The following is a 10,817-nucleotide window of genomic DNA, read 5'->3' as shown; positions in this document are numbered from 1 at the left end:
TGGGAGAGATTGGGAGCATGGAAGAGTTGAGTGGCAAACACTGCAGGGTCCACTTGCGGTCAGTGCCTCACAACCACCAGGCTCTCATGCTGATGGGCTTCTTGTGAACATCAGACCTCTAGCTCACTCTGTTCCATCACCCACTGGTTGTAGTTACTACCACTGAGGTGACCAGCAGAAGGCTGTCTTCTGCCCGAAGGTCAAAGTGCAAAGGTGTGTGTGTGCGTGGATTGGAGGGAGGTGGCTACTCCAGGCAAAGGAGTTCAGGCATTCAGAGAGTCTGACTGTGAAATATCTCCTTTCTAAGGGGAGAAAGATGCTGTAGACTGTGACTTCTTCCTCTGTGGAAAAATCATCTCAAAGAGGATACACCTCAGAGACTACGTGGACCACCTTGAACATCCTGTGACACAAGCATGCACACACGAATAGCAATATTTTTTTATTTTACAAAAGAGCATTGGTTGTGTCGGTGGGGAACAGACCTTGGAGATCACTTGGCAGGAGGATGCTTGTCTTTCTGCAGGGAAAGAGGTTATTGTTTCAGGGTTCTCATTCTGATGTATAATCTACCTGCAACTGGTGTGTGTGTGTGTGTGTGTGTGTGTGTGTGTGTGTGTGTTTAAGAGAGGTCATGGAAATTCAAGTGGTGCTTAAGTACTAAGGTGGGATCACCAAGGACAGTTAGATGCCATACCTCATTTTGTATTGATCATGTCACCTGGCCCATTTGGGGGACCAGAGCATAACCACCATCCAGCTATCAGTTGTCTCCAGTACAGATTAGAGCTGCAAGGGGCTGACCTTATAGGACTCTGCACAGCAGGAAAAGGCTTGTAGTTGAATGGAACTTGCTTGGGTAAATAAGCTTTGCTTGTCGATAATGTGGGCTTCCACCAGGGACAGCGGGGGAGGCCTAGCACTGAGGTCAAGATGACACCAAAACCATGCATCCCAGGTAGAAGGAATTCTAGATGCTGCCCAAGCACACCAGAGAAAGAAGTGGAGGCCTCTGAGGACAAAGCAGCCCACTCACTGTGGCACGGATGTTCTCCCAGAAGGCTGCAGGGCATGAGTGTGGGGGTTGATAAAGACAGGGTTACCAAATGCCCAAGTCCAAGGGCATTCGACTCCCTGGATGGTGGATTCTTTAAAAACAAAACAAAACAAACAAACAAAACAAAACAAAAAACCCAGCTTTCAGAAAGAGAAAATCTGACTTTATGCAGGGTTCAAGGGTCTGGGAGTCTTCTAGGGCTCTAGATGGGTGAATAGGCCAAAAACTTTTTGTTTAAAAAAACTATTCTCCTTTTAAACAGGTAAAGCCAAAAGGAATCTGGTTCTTGGGAGGAGGCAAGAGGGGGTTGGAGTGTGATTCAGAGCGGCATCCTGGGACCCATGGCCCTACACATCTAGGTTAGATTTAACCTATTTTGCCTGAGTTCCCATAAATGTCCAGCAACCCTTATCTTGGTGTTGGCCAGACAATCAGGATACCAAGTTCTAAGTTCCTGCTCATGCTGCAGCTAGCACTGTTGGGACTGAATCCATGCAGAAGGAACAAAGCAGAGGCTAATTCTTAAGCTGAGACACAAAGTTGCCCAGGGGCATGAGTCAAAGCGGCCCTCAGAGATCTATGGAGCCTCTAAGAAAAGCAGACAAAAGAAGCAGGCACGAGAGGCCATGTGGCCACCTGCATCTGGTTTTATTGTTCCATTTTGTCCAAACTCATCAGAGTGTGAGGCCACCAAGGCATGGCCAGGCTGTTCTTTGGGGCCAGCTAGAGCTGGGTGTGTGGTGGTAGGGGGACAAATTTCATGAAACATCTATTGGGGTCAGAGTCAAAATCCAGGAGGCCCTTCTGTGCATCTTCCATGCCTAAAACCCCCACAGGGAGGTGGGATATGATCAGCATGAATGTGCTACTCTCAGAGGAGGAAGTGAAGGCAGCCAATGGGGTCCAGTGGCTCGTGGGCAGCTCCATGGGAGCCTGAATGGGCCTCCTGAGACTGCTAGACACCTTGCTGGCAGGAGAGAAGGTGGCCATTAGGTCAGGTGTGATTGGGCAGATGCAAACAGGGCCTCTCTAGATGACCTCTCCCTGAGCTGTCCTCTTTCCCACAGTTCCCAGTTCTTGCTCATCTTACCAACATCCCTGGTCTGCACAAAATCCATCTCTTATAGAGGAACTGATCCAGTAGTAAGGCCCGACATCCCAACACCTCCTCCCTATGATGCTCTCCTGCCAAGAGCGTCCTCACAGTGCTGAGGTTCTAATGTGTCCCGAGAAAGAGAGGTAAGTATGAGAGTCTGTGGGTGTGAGGGGCCTCCAGCACAGAGGTGAAGGCCTCTCCCTGTGTATCCCAGGGGTTGAGGTCCACCCGAAGCCCTGCCATTCGGCCACGAACGTGAGTCCAGAAAGACCTCCAGTCCAGCCCCGTTGGGGACAGCACCTGCGGACCTGGTGGGGAGAGGAGAGAAGAAAGTCTTAGAGGGAGGCTAGCTGCAAGATTGGAAGCCCTTTCTCTCAGCATGTTCTGTGGTCAGCTATGTAGACAGGCATAAGAAAGGAAGACTTGGACCCCAACTACCCAACCCTGTTAAACCCATCCCAGGGCCAGATGAAAGGCCAACCTACCATAATTAGGAGTATGCCAAGCCCTGGAGTCCCCGGGCTGCAGAGTGGAACTTGTCAGTATCTTCAAAAGGCTGGTCTGTGGTCACCAAGGAGAGAGGGAAATAAGCCTTCTGTGGCCTGGAGAGTTTACCTGCCTGTTCTCTGGGCTGAAGATAGAAGGCAGGATATATAACATTTCCTACTCGCTGTCAATCTCTCTGGCATTTGTTTGGGGCCAGCACTATGGGTGGAAAGGTGAGGGGGACTCTCAGGATGAGATACAGCCTACACTCTTGATTTCTTCTCCCTGACTTCTGGCCTTCTCCTCTAGGCTGCCCTCTTCCTCCTCCCTCCCTGTGGCTCTGTGGGTGTCTGTTGTATATGTGTGTGTGTGTGTGTGCATGTGGCCTCACCAGTGCATCTGTGTGTTGAAAGGCAGAGGTTGTCTCTGAGAGTCTTCCTTCACTTTATTTTAGAGACAGGGTCACTCACTGAAACTGGAATTTGCCATTGTTTTCCAGGTTGGCTTGCTGGCCTGTGAGCCTGAGGTATCTGCCTGTCTTCCCCAGGGTTGGGGGTTACAGGCATATCCAGTACACTCAGCCTTTGTGTGAAAGTTAGGTGTCTGAACTCAGACGTTCGTGCTTGTACATCAAATACTTTGCCCACCAACCCCTCTTCCAAGCTCAGACACACTTTCTTCCGGGCCTGTGCCAAGGCGAGGAAGCAGATGGGTGAGGACCAGGGCAGTAAGGAGGAAGCAGCTTCCAGGAACACGGGTGCAGCCTCTTGTCTGCCACACACAGGTGGGAAATACATCATGTCACTAGCTCCCACCCTGCTGAGCCCTGTCTATGTGCTGGCAAGGCTCTTCAGTCCTCTATCTTCCCTATCTCTGAAATTTTAAGCTACATACATCTTAAGACAAATTACCCAAGAGTTGGAAATAAGACCAAGAACAGAGGGGCTGTATCGTCTAGGGGGCTGTGGAAGTTGAGAATAGGGTCCCGCTATGTAACCCAGGCTGGTTTTGAACTGGAGATCTTCCTAATCTGAGACTTACCATTAAGTACCACTATGCCCAGCGAGGACTATGCACATAGTCTTCTGAAGTCATCTTGGAGCAATATCTAATAAACTGACCTTAGAGTCATCTTACTCTGTGTTGAGTTGACTTAGCTTGGATGAGACTCATTTGTTTGAACAGCAAGCCCTGGCTGTTCTGGAATTTGCTAGCTCTGTAGACCAGGCTAGCCTCAGACTCACAGAGACTCTCTGCTAGCTATGTAGACCAGGCTGGCCTCAGACATACAGAGACTTGATTGCCTCCAGAGTGCTGAGTTTGAAAGTGTGAGACCTCGTGCCTGGCTTGGAGGAGACTTCTGATTAACAGGGAAGACAATTTTGGGAGTTGATGGAGCACTGATGTATTGAGTCTGAGGCTGTCTTTGGCTACAAGGAAGCCTGGTCTGAAAAATCAACACAGAAAGGAAGGAAGGAACAGAGGGACAGAGGGAGGGGAGAAAGGAAGGAAGACCCCTATATAGGCAAGTTTACTACTGCCTTAGAGAGCCAGTCTACGGACTTTATTGGCATTTCTTACGTAATTGACTTTTCCAATGCATTCTTGTGTGTGTGTGTGTGTTTTACATTCATGTGGGCACATGAATGTGTAATTGCGCATGCATGCACGCACGCATGCATGCACACTGGTGTTAGGAACCATCCTATTCTTATTCACTGAGGCTGAGGCAGATCTTTTTTTAATGACACCTAGAACTCACTGATCTGGTCTAGCTACTAGCCAGTTTGCTTTCAGGATCGCCAAATCTACCTTCCTGAGATTACAGGCAGGCTGCCAGGCCCACTCAGCATCTCTGTGTGTTGGTTAAGAGTTTTAAACTCTGACCCAACCCCCCAAGTCCTCTTGTATTCTTTAAGTCACTTTGTCACCCTGCTGGCTCATTCATGTTAGGGTTTTGACATATATCTGCATGGCTTATCTTCTAATACTTTGCATGTGGGTTTCCAAACCCCAGCTTCTCTCTCCACAGACCTTCTTGAAGCCTCCTGCAGTAGAAAAAGAACTATGCTTCAAATCCTGCTTGGGCAAGGCCTTCTTTGACAACAGGCCATCCTGTGGATGGCTTACCAACCAGTCTCCTTGCCCTCTTACCCTGTATAAAAGTTGGTAACTTGAGATGGTTAATCAACCATCTCAGATTTGCCTGGATTGTCCAGAGCAGTGGGCTCTAGAGGGAAAAATACTATTCTGTCTACAGAGCAAGGCAGGGCACAGCAAAACTGTGGATCCAGGACCACAGTGGGTTGCTGGACCTCTCTGCACTACGGCCTTTCCCCAGTGGCCAGGTGGATCTTCTGGCTGCTGTGTATAACCACCATCCTTGATTGTCTTCCCAGGCCCCAGGGAGTGCTTCACACTCCTTCTAGTGTACCCAAAGCCTGTCATCAAGAGAATCTTAGGGTTCAAAGGCCTTTCAGGGCACTGTTTATTGTTCTTCCAACTGTCACAGCACTGGGCTGCAGGATGACCATGGCCTTGGACAGCAGTCTTGCCTCCATGACTTTATCTTGGCCTCAGCAAACTACATCAGATTTAGGAAACCACATGGATGTCTCTTCCTAAACCTCAAAGATATCCCCAGGACCTAACGTCTAGATGTTCTCTTTTAAAATAAATTTTATGTCAGGCATGGTGCTGCGCACCTTGAATCCCAGCACTTTGGAGGCAGAGGCAGGTGGATCTTTGTGAGTTCCAGAACAGACAAGGTTATATAGAGAAACCGTGTCTCAAACAAAATAAAACAAAGCAACAACAAAAAAAATTGTGCTCTAATAAATTTGTTTCCTAGAAGACTCACAGTATATCTCAGTTTATCAAAAAATGAATAAAAATCACCATTTCCCTGTTGAAGACTGATTTTTCCCTAAAGAATGCCCACTACTATCTGGAAGACTATCCTGTCGGGTACGTTCTACCCCAGCCACTGTCAGGTCAGCTGTCCATCAAACTGCAGCGAACCCTTTTAAGGCTTCTGTATTTAAAGGGAGGCCTTCGGACATAACACTTACCTAAAAATGTAACAATGTAACCTCTAGTCATTAAGCACCAGCTGCGGGGGAAATGCCAAACTAGGTGCAGGGCTAAGAGCTAAGTTCTGGTTTGGGTCCCGGGAGATCCTTCCAGACATCCTATCCTGTAGCTTCATAATGACAAGTCTTTGGAAGAAAGTTCTGTGGGCTACAAGTGTCTGCTGCCTGTGTGAGAGGACAAGCCTCTCGCTACCCGGACACAGGTACATGTTCTTAGTTCCTGCACACCGGGAAAGGGGAAGCTAGGCTAAGCCACAGTCAGTGCCTTCTTGTTCATTAGATGACCCAGTCTCAACGCGGTATGTCCCTCTGGTGGACACAGGAAAAAGGTTCTTTCAGCTCTTGGGGTTGGGTCTTTGCTCTGGGCTCGATTGAACAGGGCTGAACTACCGAGACCTTTTTCTAAGTGGGATTTCAATCTTAGCCAAGTGGTTGGTTAAGCGGGTCTAGACAGGGGCCAGGACACTTCAAGCTTTAAGGTTCGAGGAAGTGGAGTCCAGCTGAGCCTTCTTAGACACCCACAGAGCCTCTTGCTGGGCACCCTCCAAAAGCAACTGGTCAACAGCACGGGGCTTTGGTGACATCTAGATGGAGTAGACCCTTCCCTCAGGTTACTGTGAGGCAGCCTCGATCGCTCACCTGGAAGCCCCTCTCTGTGGGCTCTGGGGCAGGCCTGCGATGGGGAACTGGGTGGGCGCAGCACAGGGGCGAAGGCGCTCCTCTGCTTGACAGCGCAGATCATGTTGACAGGCGAGAAGGAGAAGACGCTGGTGGTGGGGGCGGCGGCCGGAAGGGACATGGAGGAGGCAGCCGCCAGCGGGGGGCTAGAGGGCATGACTCCGGGGCGGGGCGAGGAAGGGGCAGGTGCGGCAAGGAAGGCAGTGGGAGACACAACAGGGAGACAGCACCAGAGTGAGCAGCAGGGTTGTGGTGTCACGTGGGCAGTGAGTCCCTGAAGACTAGGCTGCGGGCTCAGGCCTCCCTGGGATGTGGTCTTCCTAAGGGGACCACTACAAGGGAATGTCTAGAGGTAAACTGGGAGCCTCTGGGCCCCGGACCAGGCTTGCCTTTTTTTTTTTTTTACCCCGAGTTTTGGGCATCACATTCAGGGATGGAAATGACAGGATCAGTCCCATTGAAAACAAACAGTGGGAAATGCTCCCAACAACAGGAGATAAGAACGAGAGGGAAAGACAGGAGTTCCTGTGGAAAACCACTGGGATTATTCGATGTTTATGAGTGTGTATTGCCAAGGCTAACTTCAAAGTTCAAGAGTCACAGCAAAGTTGGAGTAAGTAGATAGGAATGAAGTCATGGTGTATGCGCAGCCTCTGGGGTAATGACGGCCACACAAGCACCCAAACTTCCTCTCCAAATGAGCGTTCCTACCTAGCAGGTCCTACACTTGGTTCTCTCCACCCTGGGTACTGTTTCTTTCCACTTTAACTCAAGGCCCTGTCATCTCCAGTTGGACCCTGGAAGCCTCCTGTATCTGCTCGGGCTCCTGTCTAGGGTCTTTCAGTTCCAACTCTCTACAACCTCGACCAGCAGGCAATGGACCACAGATACAGACTTTGTGGAAGAAAGCTGTGGCCTGAGAACCAACCATTCTAAGATTTATGATACAAAAATGACTGCAGTTGCTACCCTATTCTAATGTCCTTAGCCATGGTCACCATCTCCTTGAAGAAAATACTCAATGCTAGCATTTTCCTGGACATATTCTATATATCCCTGGACATAATGAAGTGCTTTACACCAATGAATGGATGTATATATATATATATATACATATATATATATACTCTTAAGGCTCAAAGAGCTAATAGCCAAATAGCCACATTTTGCAGAATAGGACAATTCTCAATTCTGATGACATTTTAGGGATACCTTGGCAAATTCAATGAGAATGGCACACTGGTATGGTGTCACAAAGCACCCTGCACTTGGGGAATGGGAACAGGCCTGTGAAGAGTCCAGAATATCCCTGATGATGGTGAAGCAGGGCATAAGCGCCTCTGGAAGTTCAGATCTTGTTGCATGGGGTGGCCCAGAATAGACTGTGCACTGGGGCAGCTGTCACTGCTGCCCAGTGCTGTTGTGTCTCCAGGAAAAAGTGAGCCATGCAAACACAAGGGAAACCTAGAAAAACGCTGTGAGGTCGATTGTCTCAGAACTGAAGGAATGTGGAGCAATGGGACCTGATCCTGGGCTAAGCCCAGGAGAGACTTGCTTTGGTAGGGTAGCCCATGTGGACTCTGGCTTAGAGGGACCGTGGATTTCACAAGTAAAGTCAAGGTCAAAGTAAGTGCCAGGCTGGGTTCATAGCCTGTAAGAACAGCACCCTCATAAGGAAAATTAGGCAGGGGACTAGTCAAGTTAGGTCAGGTACTGAAAAAGAGGGGAGGCAGAGGGGAGGAACCTGCAGGTCAAGCCAAAGCTCCTCCAAGGGCAGATGCCACTACTTCTCAGGTTCAGTTGTGCCCCAGGCCTCAAGGGACACCTCTCTTGTGACTCTAGAGAGGTTTTTGCTGGTGAGAAGGCCTGAACAGGGTCTGCCTAGCCGAGTGCTTTATCACCATACGTGTATATAAGTACCTGCTGAATAACCATTGATATTGCAAGAGACTGACAGGCAGTGCAAAACAGTAAGGCATAAAAATCCACTGTCCGTCCGTCCGTCCATCCATCCATCCATCCAAGGGGACTGACTTAACCCAAGATGACAGAGGGAAGTCGGTTAGCACCTACAGTTTGGGTTGTGTCTGCAAAATCATACGTTCTTTTTGAATTTCGTCTGGCTTTCTATGCACAAGGCATATCCAGGTAAGAAGGCCACCTGAAGCAGGGGGTGCTGCTGATCCTGATTTACTAAGAGGAACTTAGGTTTCTGAGTGTAACTTGTTGAATGTCTGAAAGCTCCTGGCTAAGACACCCAATTCTGTATCCAGTTCTGATCACAGAGAATTCTCTTGTTTTGCCTGAACCATCTGGGAGAATCTGAGAGGCTGCTCAAGGTACCCAGAGGGACGGGACAGGAGTAAGAATGTCCAGTAGGTAAGGAAACTCCTCCAGCGCCCCCCCCCCGCCCCCGCGCGCGCCCCTAGGGGATCCTTGTTTTTTTCCTTGCCCCAGCAAGTGCTTCTGAAACCCAGAGCCACACATCCCTGGGGACTGCCTTGCGCTGGAAGCCCAAGTCTCTAGAGATTCCCTAGGCTTCCAGCAGGGGCCGCCAGCCTCCTCCCGAAGTCCCGGTGGAGGCCCAAAAGGTTGCTGTCCACCAGGTTTCAGCACAGGTCCCCCTAATTAAGGGCAGCTTCATAATCATGGAAAGGCTGGAAACGATGTGTACAACTGGAGTCAGCAAATAGGGCTTAAGGTTGGCCCCAGGATCCCGAGGTTCCCCGTAATTTAGTCCAAAACCAAGGAGTGGTCATATGAAAGGAGGACTAAGGGCTCTCCGTGGCTAGGCCAGGGTCCACCTGCATAAGGCAGAAACTGAAGTCCACACCCCAGGGTGGGCTGAAGGCAGGGCTGAGTCCATTCTGCATTCCCCGGGCTGATCTCTACCACCCCCTCCCCACGCGCGCTTCCTGTGGGCTGGGGACACTCACTGGCGAAAGGTGAGGTTGCAGTGGAGCCATTGAGGAAGCTAGGGGACCCGGGCACGCCAAGGCCAGTCACACTGGGCGCGCCATAGCTACCGAGGCCAGCTCCAAGGCCACTGCCATAGCTGCTCTGCTGAGAGCCAGGGCTGGGCGCGAAACGGGGAGACGCGCTGCCGCAGCTACGGGCATAGCCTGCGGGAGAGTGGCTGTTAACCGATCTGGCAGCTCAAGGCTCTTCTGTTGCACCGCTATTGAGGGCAGAGGCTGCGACACGCACCCGGTTCCGGTGTTGCATCCCCGACGGCGATGGCCAGAGGGCTGCTGAAGGCATTGATGCCCACGACGGCGGGGTGCGGGTGGCTGGGGGCCAGGGGTCCGAGTGGTGCAGGCGCGCGCGGGGCGCTGTACAGAGCCTCGGCCACGTCCGCCGCACGTTTCAGGAGGAGCTCCTGCGAAGACAAGAACGGGGCACGGCCGGGGCAGCGGCAGGCGCAGGATCAGAGCCCCGGCCCCTCGCGCTGGAAGGCGGGCAGAGGCGCCATACCTGGTTACTGCTGGGCACTCCGTACAGGGCCTCCGCCAAGTCAGCCGCCCTTTTCAGAAGCACTTCCTAGGGCAGGGGAGGAGACAGAACCAAGAGGCAGCCCTTAAGGTCCCACAGGTGCCCCAGAAGGGTTTCTTCACCTTCTTGTCCACAGGACATCCTTATTCCCGGCCCATCTCTCTGAGTACCTTGGGCAGCCTCTCAGGGTCTCCGGGGTGTCTGGGAATAACTTTCTGTAACCTCTGGAATCCGTAGTCAATGGTGGGTTCATTCAGGGCTGGGGAGAACGGCAATATTTGGAGGACACCCCTCCCGGAGCAGAGCTCAGTTCCACCAAGCCCAGCCCATGTGGCCCAGAAAAACATGCTCCCATATATCAGCGAGCATCAGGGGAGTCTTCTCAGTTCCTTCAATTTATTTGGTTAGAATTAATTCAACAAATATTTAGTGGGCCAGGCTGTGTGCCAAACTTGGCATCAACACACACACACACACACACACACACACACACGTACACACACACACACGTACACACACACACACGTACACACACACACACACACACACACACACACACTTCTGTATTCCTAGGGGCAGGACTCAAGGGATTTTCTTTTTTTCATTTGGTCATATCCGTTTGTCATTTTAAACAAACCTTAACAATATTTATCATGGGTCGGGTAGCTTCTCAACATGTAACTACAAAGGTTTGCCTGCACCTCAGGAAAGCGACCCACCAAAACCTTGGGCTCAGGAGAAGGAAGTAGCCAGTCAGTCTCTGGCGCTCCTCCTTCCTCACCTCCTTGAGCTCCTTACCCCACCCTGGTCTCAAAGCTCTACTCTCTTCACTTCCAATGCTAGACATAGTTTTCCCTTCCCTTCCCTTCCTTTCCTCCCCTCCCCTCCCCTTCCCTCCCCTCCCCTCCCCTCCCCT

General features: G+C 50.8%; 1 protein-coding gene across 5 annotated transcripts in view; it reads right to left on the bottom strand.

Moving 5' to 3' along the window:
* Positions 1-1,668: 1,668 nt before the first annotated feature.
* Positions 1,669-10,817, bottom strand: part of Ebf4 (EBF family member 4) — a 73,702-nt gene continuing 64,553 nt past the window's right edge. For 2 of the 5 annotated variants that reach the window (XM_021150307.2, XM_021150296.2), the window contains 7 exons: positions 10,072-10,160; positions 9,884-9,949; positions 9,617-9,788; positions 9,346-9,531; positions 6,371-6,568; positions 2,639-2,714; positions 1,669-2,461 (listed from right to left, as the gene is read on the bottom strand). In XM_021150307.2, coding sequence (XP_021005966.1) covers positions 2,644-2,714; positions 6,371-6,568; positions 9,346-9,531; positions 9,617-9,788; positions 9,884-9,949; positions 10,072-10,160 — 782 coding nt within the window. In that variant the 3' untranslated portion in view covers positions 1,669-2,461; positions 2,639-2,643. Of the gene's footprint in view, positions 2,462-2,638; positions 2,715-6,370; positions 6,569-9,345; positions 9,532-9,616; positions 9,789-9,883; positions 9,950-10,071; positions 10,161-10,817 lie in introns of those variants that run through there. The other 3 variants (XM_029474013.1, XM_029474012.1, XM_029474015.1) reach the window with 2 other exon arrangements.

This window comes from Mus caroli, chromosome 2 (genome assembly GCF_900094665.2).
Source record: "Mus caroli chromosome 2, CAROLI_EIJ_v1.1, whole genome shotgun sequence".
NCBI classification, from domain to species: Eukaryota; Metazoa; Chordata; class Mammalia; order Rodentia; family Muridae; genus Mus; species Mus caroli.
The sequence above is the reverse complement of the archived record's forward strand: the minus strand, read 5'-3'. Positions and strand labels throughout refer to the sequence as shown.